General features: G+C 37.2%; 1 protein-coding gene across 1 annotated transcript; it reads left to right on the forward strand.

Annotated features, from left to right (window-relative positions):
* The first annotated feature begins 6446 nt into the window (after positions 1–6446).
* Positions 6447–15499, forward strand: LOC107818207 (vacuole membrane protein KMS1). The gene is made up of 8 exons (XM_016644156.2): positions 6447–6750; positions 12184–12392; positions 13137–13215; positions 13382–13681; positions 13939–14093; positions 14395–14511; positions 14679–14858; positions 14984–15499. The coding sequence occupies exons 1-8, from the start codon at positions 6675–6677 to the stop codon at positions 15140–15142; spliced, it is 1275 nt and encodes a 424-aa protein (XP_016499642.1). The 5' UTR covers positions 6447–6674; the 3' UTR covers positions 15143–15499.
* Positions 15500–22756: the final 7257 nt, after the last annotated feature.

The following is a 22756-nucleotide window of genomic DNA, read 5'->3' on the forward strand; positions in this document are numbered from 1 at the left end:
AGGGAAAAAGAGTGCAACGCGTGCTTTAAAGCGAAGGGTCCATCTTAGCTCTTGTTCGGACTTCTGGAGGGGTCAGTTTTGAAATGTAAATGAATATGGAAGGGTCGTACCTTAGCAGTAGTATCGTTTTAGATGTGACACATTCCAACTGCTTGATAGTTGTTTGCCGTTTATAATGTTGAGCCTGTACGATCCCTTTCTGACGTTCTCGAGAACCTGATATGGTCCTTCCCAATTTGGTCCTAGTTTTCCTTCGTTCGGATTTCGGGTATTGATGATGACTTTTCTTAACACTAAGTCCCCGGAATTGAAATGGCGGAGCTTGGTTCTTCGATTATAATATCTTTCTATTCGCTGCTTTTGGGCGGCCAATCGGACAAGAGCAGCTTCTCGTCTTTCGTCCGATAATTCGAGGCTGGTATTTATAGCCTCGTTATTTGATTCTTCCATCGTAAATCGAAATCTAGTACTGGGTTCACCAACTTCGACTGGTATCAATGCTTCAGACCCATATACTAAGGAGAATGGGGTCGCCCCCGTACTGGATTTTGACGTTGTCCGATACGCCCAAAGGACTTAGGGCAAGATTTCTCTCCATTTTCCTTCAGCGTCATTCAATCTCTTCTTTAGGTTTTCAATGATAGTTTTGTTCGTTGATTCGGCCTGTCCGTTCCCACTAGGGTGGTATGGTGTTGATAGTATCCTTCTTATTTTGTGATCTTCAAAGAATTTTGTTACTTTGCTGCCAACAAATTGTTTCCCATTGTCACATACTATTTCGGCGGGTATCCCGAATCGGTATACGATATGATCCCAAATAAAGTCTATAACTTCTTTCTCTCTTATTTTCTCGAACGCCTGCGCTTCAACCCATTTAGAAAAATAGTCAGTCATAAATAAAATAAATTTGGCTTTACCTAGGGTAGATGGCAGAGGGACGACGATATCGATTCCCCATTTCATGAACGGCCATGGGGATAGGATTGAGTGAAGTTGCTCTCCGGGTTGATGGATCATTGGCGCAAACCTTTGACATTTGTCACATTTACGAATAAATTCCTTCACATCTTTGCCCATATCGTACCCTGCTCTGATTATTTTTCGAACTAATGTATCGGCACCAGAGTGATTCCCACAAGTGCCCTCGTGCACTTCCCATAGGATGTAATCAGTACCTCCCGGACCCAAGCATACTGCCAGCGGTCCATCGAATGTCCTTCGATATAGCGTTCCATCCGAAGCCAACGTGAATCGAGCAGCTTTAGTCCGTAGGGCCCTAGAGTCTTTAGGGTCCTATGGGAGCTTTCCGCTTTTTAAGTATTCAATATACTTATTTCTCCAATCCCAGGTTAAGCTTGTAGAATTTATCTCGGCGTGACCTCCTTCGATTACAGATCTTGAGAGTTGGATGACAGTCCCCGAGCTCAAGTCACCTTCCTCGACCGATGATCCCAAATTCGCAAGTGCATCGGCTTTATTATTTTGTTCTCGTGGAACATGCTGTAAAGTCCATTGTTTGAAATGGTGCAAAGTGACAAGTAGTTTGTCTAAATACCTTTGCATTCTACCTTCTCAAACTTCGAAGGTTTTATTTACTTGACTCACCACTAGCAACAAGTCACATTTGGCTTCAAAGACTTCTGCTCCCAAGTTTTTAGCTAGCTCGAGACCTTGCTCTTCTCGAACTAGGACACTGCTTACGGCGATTTTCGATACTGCCAAGTACAAGAAAAGTTTTTTGTCTGTTTTTGGAGTGTGAAGTAGTGGTGGTCTCGATAGATATCGTTTTGGTTCCTCTAATGCTTGTTGGTATTCCGGGGTCCAAGCAAAATCGTTTTTCTTTTTGAGTAGAGAGAAAAATTTGTGACTTCGATCTGATGATCTCAAAATGAATCGGCCTAAGGCTGCAATCCGTCCCGTTAGTCTTTGTATGGCTTTCACGGTGTCTACGATGGTGATGTCTTCGATGGCCTTAATTTTATCGGGGTTAATCTCGATTCCCCGATTTGACACCATGAAGCCCAGGAATTTGCCCGAACCGACCCCGGAAGCACATTTTTCGGGGTTGAGCTTCATGTTATATTTCCTCAAAATCTCGAATGTTTCCTGCAAATGGGTCAAATGGTCCTCTGCGCGTAGGGACTTAACTAGCATGTCGTCAATATAAACTTCCATTGATTTACCTATTTATTCTTCGAACATTTTATTTACTAGGCATTGGTAAGTAGCCCCTGCATTTTTTAGCCCGAAGGGCATCACATTATAACAATATGTTCCATATTTGGTGACAAATGAGGTCTTTTCCTGGTCCTACGGGTTCATCTAGATTTGATTATACCCAGAATAGGCATCGAGAAAAGTGAGGATCTCGTGGCCGGCCGTGGAATCGATCATGCGATCGATGTTGGGCAGTGCAAAGGAATCTTTGGGGCATGCTTTGTTCAAATCCTTATAGTCCACACACATTCTAAGTTTGTTCCCTTTTTAGGCACTACAACTACATTGGCTAACCATTCGGGATATTTTACCTCCCGAATGGACCCTATCTTGAGAAGTTTGGTTACCTCGTCCTTTATGAATGCGTGCTTTTTCTCGGACTGGGGTCTTCTCTTTTGCTTCACCAGTCTGAACCTAGGGTCCAAGCTTAGTCGATGCGTTGTTATGTCCGGCGGGATCCCTGTTATATCTAAATGGGACCAGGTAAAACAATCAATGTTATCGATAAGAAATTGAACAAGTTTCTTCCTGAGTTTGGGGCTCAACCCCGTTCCCAAGTATACCTTTCGCTCGGGCCAGTACTCAATTAGTGTGATTTGCTCGAGTTCTTCAATTGTTGATTTGGTGGCGTCGGAGTCATCGGGAACCATAAAAGATCGAGGTACCCTTTGACCATCATCTTCATCGATCTTCTGGTTATCTGGCTGGGTCGATGCCGACATCTGTGATTGCTATTTGGTGTCCCGTTCTCCTTCTGAGCTCCCTTTATCAGTGAAGGCGAGGATATTGATTTCGCTTCCTCGACGACGAACATTTCTTTTGCGGCCAGTTGTTCTCCGTACACTATTTTGACACCTCTCGATGTTGAGAATTTGAGGACCTGGTGTAGGGTCGAAGGTATAGCTCTCATGTTGTGGATCCATGGCCTTCCGAAAAGGGCGTTGTATCTCATGTCGCCTTCGATCACGTGAAACTTCATTTCCTGGATGGTTCCGCCACGTTTATTGGTAGGATTATCTCGTCTTTGGTAGTTTCACATGCCATATTGAATCCGTTTAGAACCAGAGTTGTGGGTATGATCTGGTCCTGCAGGCCAAGCTGTTCTACGACCTTCAATCTGATGATGTTGGCCGAGCTACTGATATTACTAGTGCATCTTTATGAGGTTGGATGACTCCTTCTGCATCTTCATCATCGAAGAACAAAGTCCCTATGGGTGCGTAATCTTGAGTCCGAAATCGCTTTTCCCTCGCAATCGATGTTTTAGTGCGTTTAAGCATTGGTCCCTGAGGGGTATCGGCGTCGCCGATGATCATGTGAATGACGTGTTGCGGTTCTTCTTGCTCGTTTTGCTTGCCAAAATCCTTGCTTTTAAAATGGTTCTTCGCCCTATCACTCAGAAATTCCCGAAGGTGCCCTTGTTAAATAAGTGGGCTACTTCTTCTCTTAGTTGCCTGCAATCTTCCGTTCTGTGACCATGGGTGCCATGATATTCGCACATTTGATTGGGATTCTTTTGGGCAGGATCGGTCTGCATGGGTCGAGGCCACTTAGTGTCTTTGATGCGTCCGATAGCCGACACGATGGTGGATGCACCAATGCTGAAGTTATACTCTGATAATCGAGGTGCTTCTATAGGATCGGCATATTTATCAAAGCCGTTCTTACTCATAAGTCCCCGAGAATTTTGCCCTCGATCAATCCTTCGATTGTTCCAAACTGTATTGCATGTTGAACCGTTATTCATCCGATCTGCGACGTGCGGTTGATATCGGTCTCTGTTCGACCTTTGTTCTCTGTCGATCTCCCTTTGATTTTTAGTAGCTGTCCTATTCTGATGCACGGGTCCATACGGAGCTCCCAACTGGTCATCTTCGACCCTAATTTTTGATTGATATCTGTTGTGTATATCTGCCCAAGTTATTGTTAGATACTCGATCAAATTTTGCTTCGGCCGACGTGATGCTGTCGAACTTAGCTCGTTCAACCCTTGGGTGGAAGCTTGTACGGCCCAATCGTCTGTGACCGGTGGCAATTCCATGCGTTCCATTTGAAATCGGGATACGAATTCCCTCAGCATTTCATTACCCCTTTGCTTTACTTTGAAGAGGTCCGATTTCCTTGTTGCAACCTTTATGGCACCAGCATGTGCCTTTATGAACGAATCTGCTAACATGGCAAAAGAATCGATGGAATTTGGTGGTAAATTGTGATACCAGATCATTGCTCCCTTCGAGAGGGTCTCCCCGAACTTTTTCAACAACACAGATTCGATCTCATCGTCCTCCAAATCGTTACCTTTGATGGCATATGTGTAAGAGGTGACGTGTTAGTTAGGATCGGTCGTACCATTATACTTGGGAATTTCGGGCATACGGACCTTTTTTGGGGATTGGTTTTGGGGCCGCACTCGAGGAAAAAGGCTTTTGTATGAATTTTTTCGAATCAAGCCCTTTTATCATTGGTGGAACTCCCAAGATTTGATCGACCCTGGCATTGTATGTTTCCACTCTCTTGTTGTTGGCTTCGACTCGTTTTGTGAGTTCTTCGAGCAATTTAGTAATTTCGGGAGTGGTCCCCGACTCTTGCTCGTTTGATTTCACTACGACGGGCTCCGTTCTGGGGGTGATTTCTCGAAGCGGATTGGGATCCGACCTGCTTTGTATATGAGTTTGGCTCTGTAACTGGGCTATCGCTACTTGTTGGACTTGTAGTATCTTGAAGATCATACGTAAGCTGGCTCCGATTTCCTCCATGTTATGGGTGTCTCGGGCTACAGATCGAGTACCGCCCTGAATGCTTTTTTCCGGTTCAAAGCGCTGATTCACCTCCAGAGCTATTTGTGAATTGACATCCAATGATACTTCAGCTCGAATTTCGGGTACTTCGATTCGAGCCTCAGTGCCATCATCAAGTGGCCTTCCGCCCCCGGGTGCCAAGTTGTTGGTTTCATCATGAAGGCCGGTTTCGTGGTCGATAGGTAAAGCCATTGCTGATTTGAAATTGTAAACTAGTGTGTACTGCAGATTTATATCAAACAATCACTGTTATCCTTAGCCCCACGGTGGGCGCCAAACTGTTTACCCGAAAAATCAGATAACATTAAATTTGTGTATGATTCTAAGAATATGTGATACAATTTGATACAAAATCGTATATAGAAATAGAAATATGTATGTTCTTGGCTATGAGAATGGGAATAGTGAGCAAAAGAAAGAATGATGTAAAATAAAACAAGCATGAGGAGATATCTTTCAATATGAGAAGTGATCTTTTGTTACAATGCATTCTGCCCCTCTCTGCTTACAAGGATTCCCCCTTTATAATAGAGGGATCCTACTTTATTTATAATAAAATAAAGCATATAGTGGAGGACCCATGATGAATTGTCCCTTCCTCGATTCCCGCCAAGATTCTCTCTCTTAGTGCGGTTGTAACGGCTCTTGTTTGTGAGCTCGATACTGGCTCGAACTCGTTATTGGGTCGAGCCCTCGATTTTGGCTTGAGTTCGACCTCCGGGGTGGGTGTAGCGCATTCCTGACCTCGAAGCAATGCCTTGTGGATCGATTTGGTCACGGGCTCGATAAAAGCATCGAGCCGACTCCTCGATCAGCCTTCGGACTCGAGGCTCATTTGTACTGCCTTCGGAACTCATCCCAAAATCCCATTCCGGTTGCTTACCGTTCGAACTCGATCGAACATAGGAAGACCGAAATCTATTTCGACCGTATACAATAATAAAAAACTAATAGTAATCGCAAATTGCTTACATTTTTCCTCAAGAAATAACAAGTGACTCTAACGTTCAATTAGTTTCCTAATCTCTTCTTCAATCAAATTAAAACATTCTTAAACTTCTGAGTATGGTTTGGAAAAAATGTATGCTTCAGTACTACTCTTTTAAATAGTAATGTCACTCTTTTGGTCTTATCTCAACAATTAATCATTAGCTCCAATACTTTGAGACTTCTCCTCCTCTTGCATCCTTTAGTTTATTTCTCGAAAATAAAAAACGTTTATGTTATCAACAAAATTATTCTTTTATTTTATGTGAGAAAAAAGAACTATCATTTCCGAAATCATGTCAAATGTCAACATTTTTAATTCGATTTTTGGAATCTATCACTTTTAATTGATTTTCCCCCTTTAATTTTGGGGCTAATTATAAGTAAAGCATTTACCAACTTTATTTATTCGTTTATTTATTTATTTAAATCTGATATCTTTATATACGTATATTTCTGTAGCCCAGTGATGTGGGTCGCCTCCATTGTTGAGAATACGACCCCACAGTGGATCTGACGCAAAACCCAGTTGGATTTTCTTGCTTACAATCCTCAGATCTCTTCTACAAATCGAATCTTTGTGTAATCGAATCAGTCAATTTTCCAAGTTAATCCAACAGTAGTTGTTTTTGGATGATAAACGAGGGAGTCTAACTGAAACATTTAGCTTCAATGGGGTCCAAAAAGAAACTAAATTCGCAGAAAAGTTTTCGTTCTGCTTCTCCAGTTAAAGAAATGCCAGTTTCAGGCAAGTCTTTCTTTTTCTAATTTTCTGGGATATTAAGAAAAAAATGAAACTTGTTGATGGATAAGATTGTTTTTTTTTTTTTTTAATTTAATGTCGGGTATGTGTTAATACTTGCTGGAAAGAAATTAAAATAAGCATCTTTTGTTATTTCATGATTGCATGTGCTGGATGAAGGTGTAACTCTGATTCTTGAATATAACTAGTATTTGTCAAGAATTGTGTGTGGTTTAAGGGGAAGTCAAAATATTGATGGATCTCTCATGCTTGAGACTAAACTTTTTATGTTGTGCTACCCCCTTTTTTGGGATAAGCAAACCTAGTTTTCACATAATTGTATCTACTATTAAGTATCGCCTTGTGGGGTTATGGTGAATTTGGATAGTTATTGGAATGAAATAGTTGATCATACAAGACTAGAGAAGATTAGAAATAATCACATCATGAAGAAGGTGCAAGTAGCACACATGGAGGACAAAATAAGAGAAGGTTGATTGAGATGGTATGGTCATGTCCTATGTCGACCTCTAGATGTGCTGGTACATCGATGTGTCATGCCCTATGTCATACCTCCCTGTGTGTTGGTCCATAGATGTGAAACCATGATGATTGGAAGTGTTAAAAGGGACGAGGTAGACCTAAAATTACATGGAAGGGAGTTTTCTCGAAAGACTTCAATGTCTTGGTTTCTATGAAGACTTAGCTAGCGTTTGGCCATAGATTCCCAAATTTGTTGTGAAAAATCTGATTTGTGTGAAGTTTAGTTTGAAGATGAAAATGTGTTTGGACATCAGTTTTCAAAACATATTTTCCAAATTTATTTTGGAAAAACATGAAACATGACTTATACCCACAAGTTCTAAAAACTATCACAAATACCCAACAGTACCATTATCAATAACATTCATTGTATTATTGCAAACCATAGTCATGAACATAAATAAATTTGATACAAAATTATTATTTTTATAATGAACTACATGATACACTATCAGGTGACCGAAAAGACGAATCAACATTGTTACAAAATAATAAATGGTGGGCTCTTTTATAAAATACAAAAGTTTGGGCAATTTTTAAAAAATGTAATAGTGATATTTTGGCCAAAAACCAGCTATTGAGCTGGTTTTTGGGATTTAGGATTTGGGATTTTGCCAAAATGTAGGCAAAATCTATGGCCAAACATGCGTTTGCCAAATAAAACCTAAATTTATTTTGGCAAAATTTATGGCTAAACGGGTCCTTAGTGAACAAATAATGGAATCTTGTTCGAGATTTGAATGTCGGTAGAAAATGTGAAGAACTTCCAGCAGTAGAGAACCTAACTAATTGAATATCAAATTGAGACGGGTCTAAATGGATAAGGATTCATATAGCCGACTCCTAGCTTGATATTTTTAGGCATAGTTGTTATTGTAGTTTGGAATGAATTGGTCTCGAATAAAGAGCAACCGATCTACCTGACTCGTATAGCCAGCTGCAACTAGTGTGCGATTTAAGTGTATTTGACTGATTGAATCTTGAAGTACGGAGACAAAAATCAGAGAATGCTTAAGTTATATACTGGGCCAGTAATCATAATTTGTCAATCTTACTATGGTTGTTTCAATCAACCAGCTATACATTGTGCCATGTAGAATCTTATTTTCTAGACCACTTTTTTTGCATGTGAACTATTTGCTTATGTCATCATGTATGTTTTCTTGGTTATATGATGTAGAGAAAAATGTACGCTGATACCCATTGTGCACCTTGGGTGATGTGGTCTTCTTCATGGGATTTGAGGAATTCTAAAACATGTTGATTTATGGAGTTGTTTGTTTTAGTCCTTCTGGTTACCGTGCGAGTAGATTATTGGAGTTAGGAACAGCCTTGGGCAGAGTATATATCTGCAGACTTTATCGCATTTTGAATTGTAATAAATTTGTTGAATGTAGCATCGCAAAGGTGAGACTAACTAAAGTTTTTGGCGAGAAAACTTTGGTTATTCATCATATCCTACTTTCTGCACCCCTGTTTTCATAATCTTATACCAATTCTATGAAGATTTTCTTGTTTTTCCACTGTACTTAGCCAGTCGACCATTATACTGGAGGTCCAGTACTCATTACCAATGGCGCAGGTAGAATTTTCGCTAAGGGGGTTCAAAAAAAAAAAAAAAAATTAAAAGAGATTGTAACTAGAGGGAATTGAACCAACGACCTCACAAAAGTTTTGAACTCCCTTGACCACTAAGCTATGGTTTTGGGTTGTATCAAAGGGATTCAAAACATATTATATAGAGGTAAAAAACAGATTTTGCCTTATATATACAATGTAATTTTTCGGCGAAGGAGGGTCGGATGAACCCCTTCCGCCTCCCTAAATCTGCCCCTGCTCATTACATTAGGTTTTTAGTGTCATTCTCATCATCCCCTTTTTGGGAGAACAAACAATTGTTTAAATGCTGTGGTCATGCGGTCTCTGTTTGGCGTTTAAATATAAGCTCATATATCTCAAACCAGTGTGATTAAGTAGGTTCTCATCTGGATTAGATTAGTTTAAGTTTCATCCTAGTTTTCTACTTTGTTTAGAGATCATCTGCTTCCTTTTGGAGATTAGCATCTTCAGTTGTCATTGTTTAGCAGCTAAATGTTAAACTACATGATACCCGATATTAGTTTTGAATATATGAATCGAAATATACAACATAGAATGATAACTGGCCTAGATTTAAGTTGGTGGAACATATTTTCTTTGAACCGCATCTGTGTAGTATTGTTCCAAAAAGCAATTTTTAGCCAATTTGCCAAATTACCTGTAAATCCTGCATAGTATTGTCCCAAGCTTGTCATGAAGGTATAATCAAGACCTCCATGGAGTTGGTTGTGAATCAAGAAGTTAAGATTCCACTTTCTTGTATTGGACACAGTCTATAACAAATTTTTTCTGTTTATATCCTTTACTTCTGCTTGTTATTCTCTCCATATCATTTTATGTGTTTTAGTTTGTCTTAGTTTGTCTCCATATCCTTTACTTCTGCTTGTTATGGAGTTGGTTGTGAATCAAAAAGTTAAGATTCCACTTTCTTGTATTGGACATAGTCTATAACAAATTTTTTTCTGTTTATATCCTTTACTTCTGCTTGTTATTCTCTCCATATCATTTTATGTGTCTTAGTTTGTCTCCATATCCTTTACTTCTGCTTGTTATGGAGTTGGTTGTGAATCAAAAAGTTAAGATACCACTTTCTTGTATTGGACATAGTCTATAACAATTTTTTTTTTCTGTTTATATCCTTTACTTCTGCTTGTTATTCTCTCCATATCATTTTATGTGTCTTAGTTTGTCTCCATATCCGAATTTAAGAAATTAAGGATGACTTTTGAATCTTGTGCTATTAAACTAAAGATTTGTTTAATGTACCAATATACCCTTTGAATCTTGTCTTTTTTAAACATGCCATGGGGGATGTTTGAATTAAACAACAACAACAACAACCCAGTATAATCCCACTAGTGGGGTCTGGGAAGGGTAGTGTGTACGCAGACCTTACCCCTACCTTGGGGTAGAGAGGCTGTGTCCGATAGACCTTCGGCTCTCTCCCTCCAAGAACTCCCCACCTTGCTCTTGGGGTGACTCGAACTCACAACCTCTTGGTTGGAAGTGGAGGCTGTTTCCGATGTTTGAATTAAAGAGTTACTATATATGGAAAGTGACATTCTTTTTTAAACATACTAAAAATGAAATTAAGACACTTGTTATGAAACATGGGGAGTACTTTCTATTGCATAGTGTTGGGTGAAGATGAAATGTTAAGTCCTTTGAAGTTTGGATATTCTGTCAATATTCATTTCCTTTAATTTGGTAGTTGTTTATTCCCTTCTATTTTGGCCCCAATCCGCTTAGCTTGAATCTTTTCTTATCTGCAAGAGTGCCATATCTATTCATCTGTGGGTAGAGCAGCGAATGAGACTTTAGTTTGGCAATGTATCATTTAACATGATCGGTGACTTGATGATGAGAAGAAACATAGTGAACTGGAAACTACATGATGCATTTATCTTTTGAGCATTTCTTCTTATTAAGATGAGAAACTCGAAATATGCTTTTTAATTCTGAAGGCCTGGAAGACCACTAAATGCATATGGAGAGAAGAAAGAGATGTATAAAAATCGAAACATTTATGTTGTTAAACTATGATATATATCAAATTTCTTAGAAAGCAACTCCTTTCTAATAAAAAAATTTCCGAGAAAGTAGTTTCATTAGGAACTGCTATTATTGCAAAACTTATGAGTTATTATCTTTGTTTCATGTAAGTGATCAGTTCAGTAGGCACGTAGCCCGTGGCAAACTTGTTTTATTAAGATCAACTCTATAAAGATGCTTACTAATTTTTCACTATAATAGGCTCATATCTCCAACCATAAACTGGGGAGGATATCAATAGCACTGATCTATTACAAGTTATCTTTACCTACTTTACATCTTTACATACATCTTTACCTACTTATTGTTGTTATTTGTATACTAGTGCTTTATCAGCATAAAATCTTACTGTATCCCAACTTTTAAGAATCTTCGAGATCGTAACTTATACAGAGAGATAAAAGAACAAAAAAAGTAACTTATAGAGATAAATTAAAATCGCCGAGGCTTCATTATTTCACTTAATATTTGGAAGCTTATGTTATACCTCTGTTATAGATGAGGATAAAAAAATACATTTTTATTAAATGAATGAGGAAATAAATTTATTGAGAAGTATCGAGAGAAATTCAATTCTTTTCTGAAAATTGTTTGTGGAATTATTAATGAGAAACTTTTGTAGGAACTTTCACTTGACTAGAGTTAAAAATATCATTAATGTGGTGCTTATGCTTTCCTGAGCTGAGAGTCTATTGGAAACAACCTCTCTATCCTCACAAGCTAGGGGTAAGGTCTGCGTACACAGTACACACTGCCCTCCCCAGACCCCACGGTGTGGGATAATACTGGGTATGTTGTTGTTGTAGAGTTAAAAAATAACGACATAATCTAACTGATATGATTGAACAAAATAGGAAATAAAGTAATAAGTGTGTCTCTTTATCAATTTGGTTGACCAAACAAGAAACAGCCAACACATCAAAGAAAAAACGCTAAAAGTAAAGAAACAAAAATATTTTACCTATATGGCATGTTGTAGGAAGGAGAACATGTTCATCATTGTAAATGCAGTGCTAGTTCTGTTGCGGTCTTTATATTTTTGCATATCATTTTTAGCATACGTTTTAGCAGAAAGCTTATTTGTGATGCTCACCGAGGCAGATTTGAACAGAGAAAAGAAAGTAAGGGACAAAAATTAAGGGGACAGTCTAATTTCTTGTCAGGGGCGTGGGATGCTCCTGTTGAAGAGAAGGAAATATTGCTTTCTAAAGTTACTTGGCTGAGTTAATTGCCATTGCCTTGCAGATCTTCGTGCGAAGCATCAACAGGATTTAGAAAATTTGAATCTGTTGACACAGCCTTTCAGAACACTCAAACTTTTCAGTATGGCAATGATGCAGTATCTCAGGAAGTCGATAGCATATCTTTTGTCACATCGATGGTGTATGCTTTTCAGTACCATTGCTGTGCTTGCCTTAACACTGCTTGTGACAACCGACGGTCCTCATGTAAAGGTATGCTTCATCAATTTCAGTTGCTTTTGTAGTGGAGAAGGATAGTTACCTTTACCATCACCAGAATATATGCTTAGCAACCCAGGGTGTTGCGCTTGTGGTCAATGAAGTGGGGAAAGGCCTTGGGAGACCAAGGTTCAAATCCCAACAAAGGCAAAAAATACTATGTGACTTTTTCCATTTGCCTAATCCTTGGTGGGCAGAGTTATCCGATATCTGTACTGGTGGGAAGTAGCATGTACTCGGTGAAGTAGTTGAGGTGCATGCGAGTTCGCTCGGATACCACCTTTATCTATAGACACACACACACACGCCTCCATAAGAAAAAGAACTTTATTGCATGTTGCTGGAAGTTGACAAGTGGTCAACTCAGAGCTGAGTTTTCTATTGTTACATCACAAGTGAACTGTTTATTTGGAGCTCTTTGACAATTTGGGTTATTTTGTTGAGTTAGAAATTGTCAGATGTCTATTTTCCTCTACTTGTATGATACATAAATGGGATGGATATATCCCAATATATAGAGAATTTTGGGGTGCTGTTTTGATAAGATTGTAGTCCTTTGAGTCTAGTTTCTGGCGGTTCAAACAGTTCGTCATTCCGACATGACTGTTTTAGTGAAGAGTCATATAGCCATTCAACTAGTTTTGAAGAGCCGTTGTTTGGTTGTTTATCGTACCTGTATGTTGTTTTAAAATTCAAAGACTCGTCAATGCTAATTGGACATTTTATGTTGCAATGCAGCATGTTGAGGAGGTTCTTCGATATCTCAAGTTTGGATTATGGTGGGTGGCTCTTGGTGTTGCATCTTCTATTGGCCTTGGTACGTTGTTTGATTTTTTAGCGTCTTATGTTCTATATTGGAGGGCAACTTATCTACTCAAGTCTCCATAATAAGGAACTTGCTGATAGTATTGGGATTTAACTTGCTTCTTTCTAGTTTTTCCATTAAAAACACTTATAGATCCTCTATTTGTTCCGTGTTGCAGGGTCTGGTTTGCACACTTTTGTCCTCTATCTGGGCCCTCATATTGCTTTATTTACGATAAAAGCAATGAAGTGTGGGCGAGTTGACCTCAAAATGGCTCCCTATGATACAATACAATTCCAAAGAACTCCTCTATGGCTTCGCAAAGATTGTTCAGAGTTTGGCCCCCCTGTATTTTCATCTTCACATGGCACAAGTGTCCCACTTAGTAGTATACTGCCCCAAGTGCAGTTAGAGGCTATTTTGTGGGGCCTTGGAACCGCGCTTGGAGAGCTTCCCCCATATTTTATTTCACGAGCAGGTTCGTCTCTTATGCCTTTAAGCCCATACCCGTGTCGAATAGATCTGTTAACACTTCCAGCACAAACTGATTGTGTAGCTATTGGTCCTAGTATCATAGGCGGCCATTCAATCTCAAGTCTTAATGGAAATATTCACCTGTAATTTCAGGAATAAAATAATTTCGGCATGTTGCCGATCTTGTTATAAGCAAATGATAATTGAATATTTTAATCTTCAGGGTCCTTGTTGCTAATGTATTTCCATCACTTAATGCAGCAAGCCTCTCAGGTAGTAGAGTGGACGCAATGGAAGAACTAGATGCATCTTCTGAAAGTAATGGATTTCTAGCTACTCGTCTGACTCAAATGAAGCGCTGGTTTCTTTCCCATGCACAATATTTGAACTTCTTCACAATTCTAATACTTGCTTCGGTTAGTCCAAGTCTTTATTTAAATCTATCTTCTATTCATCCAGAAAACCATTGCATGGAGGATAAACAAGATTACCTTAGTTTTGCATGCGGATAAATTAATATGTTCCTAAAGCTAGACATTAGAGCATCACCTTGTCCCACCAGAAAATAAAGTTGATTTTTCGTTGACCGCAAATATAGATTTGGTTTCTAGTACATAAATATGTTTCTAATCTGCTAATGTCTCTGCAAATCACTGAACTTCCCATTACTAAAACCCCAGAAAATATTTACTGTGGTAACGGAGGTGCCTTTTGTAGGTTCCAAATCCTCTATTTGATCTTGCTGGCATAATGTGTGGACAATTTGGGATCCCATTTTGGGAGTTCTTTTTTGCAACTTTGATTGGAAAGGCTCTCATTAAAACTCACATACAGGTCAGTCAACTCTCCTTTTCTGCATTCATGATTCTCCACATCTTAGATGCTGTTTAGTTTAGTTTAGTTTTGGCTTAATGTAAAGATCTTGTCATTTGGCTGTTGACGACCTTTTTTGGACTGGTCACTTTATGAAAGAGCTGTGTTCTTTGGCTATGCTTGTGCAGACTCTGTTTATAATTTCTGTTTGCAACAATCAACTTCTTGATTGGGTGGAAACCGAGTTGATTCGGATGCTTAGTTTTATACCTGGTTTTGAAACCATGTTACCAAACATCATTGCCAAGCTCCACTCCATGAAAGACAAGTATATGGCCACCAAAACACCTGTAACTTCAAATATAAAGGTAATAATTCATCTAACTCTCTTTTACATGATTAAAGATTTCTGTTTGTGATATTTCATGATTCTTTTTTGCTGATTCAACAATCAATGGTTCTTCTTCTTGATATAAACTCTTCATCTTGTCAGGTGAACAAATGGGATTTCTCATTTGCTTCAGTTTGGAATGGCGTGGTTACGATCATGCTACTGAACTTTTTCGTTAAGATTGTAAATGCTACTGCACAGAGATACTTGAAGAAACAGCAAGAAAAGGAATTCACTGGTCTGAAGAACAAATCATCCTGAGGGCAACCAGATAACCCTCTTCATTCATTCAAATGGATTCATAGATTTGCTTTTTTTTCCAGCTATTTTCGTCGTTTGTCTTGTGGTCAGAAATAGAGTTGACGAAACGATCGGTAGCTTTGGTGATAACAATGGAAGGCTACTTGGAGACTCGGCACCAGCAAGTCCATTTCAGAAACTTTGTATAAAAGAACAGTATGTCCATTGACTATGTAACTTGAAGAGAAACATTATTTTTAGGGGTGCGAATGAAGTGCCATTTGTTGACAAAATTGGAGAAGAGAAAGTTGGAAACTCATTATTGAGCGCATGCTCATACCTTTAGAAAGTGAAGATACCTTTTTCTGCATTTATAAACAAGAATGTGTTTTTTAAGTATAGCAATTAACAAGAATGGACAAATTATTTCTTATTTTCTAAAATCATAATATGCTTGGATGTTGCATCTTCCGTGTTATTGTGTTTGCATGGGACAAGACTCAAGAGACTGTTTTGTACCGTGGTTGTGCGTTACTAAGCTATATTATATTAAATCTTGTTCTATTATATCAATCTTAACTCATTAAAATCAACATGTAGCATTATTGCCAATAATTAATATTAACCACCTTATGTCCAAATTTCTCATGTATGTTGTATGTTACTTTCTTATTTCAACGCAAACACAGAAAGATGTTAGTTTAGTTTGTCATTCATCTTTAAGTCTCCTTATTATAGGAGAGTATCTCTTCCCTCATCTCAATAATCAAATATGATAAGCTATGATAAAGGTATCTCAACTCTTGTGCTGCTCAACTTATAAAGATTTAAATTGTGGGCCTTATTGCCCTTGACTTATATAACAGTGTCTTCGGCCACTGGCCCATCAGCATTTTTCTTTTTGGGAGATGTAGATAACAAGTAGGAAATTAAATTCCGAATTACGTGATAATGCTATTGGAATAGTTGTTTCTTTTGTCAAACAAACACGCCGTGTGATTTCTTTTTATTTGTTTACTATCTAATGGATAGAATTATTCAGTATTGTGCTAGTAAAAGATACTAGCAAATACCCCATGAAATAATTGAGATGCCTGCAAATTGATCTTACACCAAAAATAGTACTATTAGTTGTATCTCTGCATTTAGTTCTAGACACTAGGTTAAAACTTAAAAACACTTGGGATGTTAGAGATCTGTGATTATAGTAGATGTCATCATCATTTGCGTAATCTTTGTCATCATCATTTGCGTAATCTTTGTTTTATAAATTGCGTAATCATAGCTTAAATCACGATAATAAACCCACAACCATTTGTCATTTTATAAGTTTAACCCTAATTAAACTTCACACATTGGTCTTCGTGTCCACATGGCATAAGATCTCCTAATCAATACTACTACTATCGTTAACTTAATTATTTAATTGTTAAATAATTATCCTGATTTAAAGCATAATCTGAGTAGTTTCCTCCAGGTCAGATGATTTCATTAACAAAACATATTTGATTCCTTTGCCTTCAATAAGAATCAAAAGATAATATGGCGATGTTATCAATTAAACTAATGCATTAGAGATAGAGTTATCTTCACTTAATAAGCCTCTGTCCCATTCCCCCCATATTTTATTTATTCATATAGGACAACTAATGGAATATTAATTAGTTGGTTTCAACCTAGGGCTCCCTATAATCAAGGTGTCTAATCTCAAATAATCCAAAGTGGATATATTCTTGTATATTGTAAATTTATATTTTCTATACAGCCCCCATCCCCTATAGGGGGTTGGGGCAGGTGGGGTGGAAAGCAACCGCTTTTGAAAAAATTAAGTAATGATGAATCATATAATGAAGTATGTAGGGTGTGGTAAAATGCATTAATTTAAAAAGTTATATAATGGGGTCCAATTTGCTTAGTGACTGAAATGTGGGGACTTTCTTGGTGGGTGATTTCATTGTCAGGAACCCCACTAAGGTTTTAATAATATTGGTGGTAGATCCAATGTTTGTTTCCTATTTCTTGAAAATAGCAAGTAAATTCCTTTTTTTATTGTTATATTATTTTTGATAAGTATCACAAATAGCACGCGTTAGCCAGTTTTCGAACTGATAATTGAAAAATAGCCAGTATTTGCAAAGTCATTGAAAAATAACCACTATTTTGCTGCAACACGGACCGATCCAACATAATATACTGGAGATTGGTGCACCTGCACGCGAAAAGTTCCAGCATAATATACTGGAGATTGGAGCACATGTGTATATGCTGGACCGATATATTATACTGGAACTCCAGTATATTATGCTGGAACTCCAGTATATTCCAGTATAATATATTGGAGTTCCAATATATTATACTGGAATTCCAGTATATTATGCTGGAATATTTTCCGGATTTTGAACAGTGTTTTCGTTAAAATTTATATTTACATGAAAATTGGCTAAATTTCGATTACTTTTGAAACTGTGGCTATTTTTCAATTACCACTTGTAAATTTGGATATTTTTGAATATATCCCATAGAGCCGTCAAATATGGGCTTGGTCCGATGGGCTAGCCTATCCCATCCCGTGATTTATCAGGACTGGGCTAGAATTTTTAGAGCCTATTTAAAAACGAGGCTTTTAAGCCCGGTCCGAATAAGCTCGTGGCCCGTGATGCTTGACTAAGGTTGGGTTGGGCCGGCTCATGGACCTAATAAAAATACGTATTTAAAATATAAAAAGTATACGACACAAAAAATAAGAAGAAGAGTATCCCAAGCTTAAAGTTTATTAAGCTCATTATATTAAAAGATCAAAGTCTTAAAACGTTAATTAGCTTTAAAAATTTAATTATTCTTAATATTTAACTAATTAATATTGCATACGAATTGTAGATGTAGATGAAAGTGAAGATGTTAAGACAACCTTCTCAAAAACGCATTCAAATGTGCTTGATGAAGATGGTGTGTTGGATATCCCATAAGCGTCATGAACATTCTCTTGAATAGTTTGCTTTCACTTTTGACTTTTAGTGAATGAAATATAGTCTTGTCCTTTACTTTTTTAGTGTTTATTGTGATAATATTGGAACAATATAAAAAATTATTAAGTTTTGTAAAATTTTTCTAATAAGATTTTTTTAACTTTTAAATATTTATCTTTTTTTAGGTTAGAACTTAAAGAAAAAATATAAAATTATATTTTAAAAAATGATGGGCCAACTCATGGGGCCCGCAACCCATATAGGACTGAGGTGTGCTGACTATTATATGGCCCATCAAAATGGTGGGTTAACCCAGCCCAATCCAGCCCGTTAATTGCTAAAGTCGATGTGGACTGGGCTGGGCTAGCCCGACCCCGCTCATATTGATAGATCTAGTACCCCTTTTTGAAGATCTTCTAATTATTTCAAGAGATTTTGTCACACCATAATTTTCTGTATCTTCTTCTTACGTAACCTCCTTTTATTATGTGCTAATAGGTTATTTTATTTTCATTTTATCATTAATTCATTTTGTATGATTTATTTTATAGTTACATACAATATTCATTAATCATTAGTAATTCAATTTCTTTAATTTTATTAGATCTCAAGTTTCTTATTTTTTAAGAAACCTTAAGTTAGCATCATAATTGTTTTTCTAAACCCAAAATAATAGGAATCCTTTTTTTTAGTTTTAAAAAGTGTTGGCACTATACAATATAAACTGAAATTAAAGGGATTATATTTGCAATTTTGGTGAAAGTTTCGAATATCTCGTGTTTTTAGATGAGCCATACCCACCATTTTTTCTATCCTTCCTAGAAGCTCCTCCATTTTACTCTCACGGTAACTCGAACTTACAAGCTTAAAGTCAAAGGTGAAAGGGACATACCATTTAAACAACTCCTCTTGTCGCCGACATCTTCATACATTTAACCTTTTTTTTTCAGATTTGATTTTTGTCTCTTTGGGGTGTAGAGGGTGGGAGAGTTAAATTTATTATTGCATTATACTTTATTTTACTTTAACATACCTCACTTGAAAACGGCATAGCTTGACTATGTGAATGTTTGAATTAAATTTGTTCAAATTAGCTTCATAGAGATCTAATCATCTAAGATGAGAATTCCCTCACGGGAGTGACCTAGAAATTTAATAATTGGAGTAGTATTCTTAAGATCAACGTTCAAAATACAACAACGTCGATTAACTAAGCCAATCTATTTAAGTTTTGATGAACATCATTGTCTCATTGAATAGAGGTGCCTATGACAAATAACATGTCATTAATAGATTAATCGAGGTGAGTATAACTGTATAAGTTTGACCCAATATCACAATCATGACACATTAACAAATGAATAAAATCTTACTTGAACATTGTGTTAAAAAATCAAAATATATATAAGTATTTAGTTATTAAATAAGGAATCTTCGTATAGACTATGTAGCTCCTCCACATAACGATACATTAAAAGCCTTGCATATAAAGAAATGCCTCGATGCGTGCGCCATATTTAATAAACTTACATTATGGGGCACATAATTTATCTTATTAGTTATACATCTTCAATAGATTCAAATATTCCCTGGAATTAAGACTTCCCATGTGCATTAAGGTTTAGCTCAATTTCTATTATTTGTTTTGTTAATTACTTTGCTATGTGTTCATATCAAGTGTTTGTAAATAATGGTTTCCATTATCTATACATAAGAATGACAACTCCATTATTAAAAGAACTAGTCTTATGGTATATGTGTTGCGTGTGTACCTCATGTTTAATGAGTATAAAGATTTTTAAAAAATATAAATATTATAAAAAAATATGATTGAGCTATAAATTAAAATTGAAAGAAAAGTGTAATTTTTTTTTAAAAATAAAATAAAATAATCCTATTCAAATAATTTCACTTTAATGAAAAAAATCCCTGAAAAAGGAGGTGTGACATTGTGTAGTTTCCTCATTACTTTTAACACACAAAAAAAGCACTAATAGAATTATAGAAACGTACCAAAAATATAAAATATTTGCGGCTCATTTAGCCGTAGAATATCATCTACTCCCTTTATTTTTATTTATGTGCTATACTTTTTTTTAATTATTATTTTGTTTCAAAAAGATTGACGCGTTGCTAAATTTGAAATTATTTTTTATTTACCTTTAATGAGAAATTTTTTTAGCCAAACTAATTAAAAGCCCCGCAAAAGTTTTTATCCTCTAAAATTTTTAAGATCAAAAGTTTTAAAAGTATTTCTTTCTTTCTTTCTTTCTTAAACTTCGTACCGAGTCAAACTATGTCACATAAATAAAATAAGGGAGTATCACTTTTGGCCAACAAAAAGTCACCAATGATATACAACATTCAAAAGATTCATGAGAAAAAAATTAATAGTGGGTGTGGTTAGAATTCATTGGAAATGCATATGCAAATGCTCCTAGATTAGTTTTGATTCCGCTCAAGCTCATTGGGCCAGAGAATTATGCTATATGGAGTAGATCAATAAAATTGGCACTTTGTGGTAAAGGCAAGATTAAATTTGTAGAGGGAACCTGTGTCAAGGTGACGTACAAAGGAGAATTAGCAAAGCAATAGGAGAAATGCAAAGCGAGAGTGCTATCATAGATTGAAAGAACTGTTTCGAATGAAATGATGCCTAGTATTGTATAAGCTTCAAATGCGAAGAAGGTCTGGAGTGAGTTGAAGGAGAGGCTTGATACATCGAACTTGACGAGAATTTATCATCTCTTGATAGAAATTGCAACCGTGCGACAAGGTACGAACTCTGTATAGCTATTACTCGAAGATAAAGGATTTATGGGATGAACAAGATGTGCTGGCTCCTCAACATTCCTGTAATTGCGAAGAGTCTAGACTATATGTTAAACATCTAAATTCACAACATCTGTTGTAATTTCTTATGGGATTAAATGAAGCAATATCAATGTGAGAAGTAATCTCTTGGCTCTGATACCAACTTGTCACGAACCAAACCAACCCATCGTGATGACGTCTATCGTGGTACTAGGCAAGCCGACTATTCAAACATTTCCAACACTTGAAATCATTGAAAGATACTAAAACAGTTTAAATAAAGAAAAAATCTCTTAAAACAAGATAGAAAAATCATAACTCAATACATAGAATCTTCCCAAAACCGGAGTGTCACTAAGCACATGAGCATCTACGAAAAGACAAAGCCTGGTACACTATCTAAAATGTAATACTGAATAAATAAATTGAAAGATAAGGGAGGAGAGTCAAGGTTTGCGAACGCCAAGCAACTACCTCGATGATATCCAAAGGTCTGGACTCTGCAAGTCAGCAACCGCCGTGACCGGAAGCACCTGATCTACACACGAGGTGCATGGTATAGCATGAGTACAACCAACTCAATAAGTAACAAATCTAACCTTTGGACTGAAAGTAGTGACAAGTCCAATTATTACGATCCAATTTTCAACATTTAACAGTACGAAAAGTTACAGAAAACATGACAATGATATCTCAAAAATTTATATTCTGCAAGTGAAGGTACAAGAATTTTAGACATACTTTCAACAAGGACTTAGACATGCTTTCAAATTTCACAACAACACTTAACATAGCCTAGGGCAGATCCAGCCTACATGCAGACAAAAACAAGGCAGATCCAGCCCAAATGTCATAACTGCTAGCATTGCGCCCACTGTGGGTGTGCAGACTCCAGAGGGGCCGATCCAGTCCAAGCACTATGATAAGCCAAATCCTGGCATCAATCAATAAAGCCTGCTGCGACGTACAACCCGATTCCATAAATATCACTCACAATAGGCCCTCAACCCCACTCAGTCAATAACCTCTTCAGTCTCTTGGGCTCACCATAATCATGATAATCAGCCCACAAATGATGATATGATATAACATGTAAAGACAACAGAGATTAAGACATAATATGCAGGTAATAACTGTGACTGAGTACAAATTGACAGATTAAGCAATTAGTTCTACAGCAAAGAACGACCACTGTGGATCCCAATAGTACCATCATATAGCCTAAGCAGGGTTTCTAACATGACTGATAACTCAATAGATCTAACACATGGTGAAAATACGGGTAACAACACGAGTTAATAACTATTTAGTTCCATGAAATCGAACAAGTCACAATTCTTACGGTGCACGCCTACATGCCCGTCACTTAGCACATGCGTCACCTCAACACCAATCACATAACACGAAATTCTGGTTTCACACCCTCAGAACCAAGCTTAGAAGTGTTACTTACCTCAAACTATACGACACTCTACTCCAACAAGCCTTTGCCTCGCGAAACGGCCTCCAAATGCCTCGAATCTAGCCACAAATAGTTCGATACAATCAACACGAGCTAAAGGAATCTATTCCATATGAAATTACTAAGCTTTTAATTAAAAGTCAAAAAGTCCACTCAAAAGTCGGCCCCCCCGCCCACATCCGGAATCTAATAAAAGTCACAAACCTGGAAGCCCATTTAACCACGAGTCCAACCATAAAAAATTTACTAAAATCCAACACCAAATCGAAACCCAAATCCCCAATTTAAACTCTCTAAATCCCTAGCCTCAAACCCCTAAATTACATCTTAAAACCACACAATCTAGGTGGAAAAATTAATGGGAAAACATAATTATTGAAAAAATTAAACCAC

Source organism: Nicotiana tabacum, chromosome 14 (assembly GCF_000715075.1).
Source record: "Nicotiana tabacum cultivar K326 chromosome 14, ASM71507v2, whole genome shotgun sequence".
In the NCBI taxonomy this organism is placed as follows: Eukaryota; Viridiplantae; Streptophyta; class Magnoliopsida; order Solanales; family Solanaceae; genus Nicotiana; species Nicotiana tabacum.

Coding starts and splice junctions, on each gene's coding strand:
- LOC107818207 (XM_016644156.2), top strand. CDS start 6,675: ATGGGGTCCAAAAAGAAACTAAATTCGCAGAAAAGTTTTCGTTCTGCT. Junction 12,393..13,136: donor CCGACGGTCCTCATGTAAAG/GTATGCTTCATC, acceptor GTTGCAATGCAG/CATGTTGAGGAGGTTCTTCG. Junction 14,094..14,394: donor CAATTCTAATACTTGCTTCG/GTTAGTCCAAGT, acceptor TGCCTTTTGTAG/GTTCCAAATCCTCTATTTGA.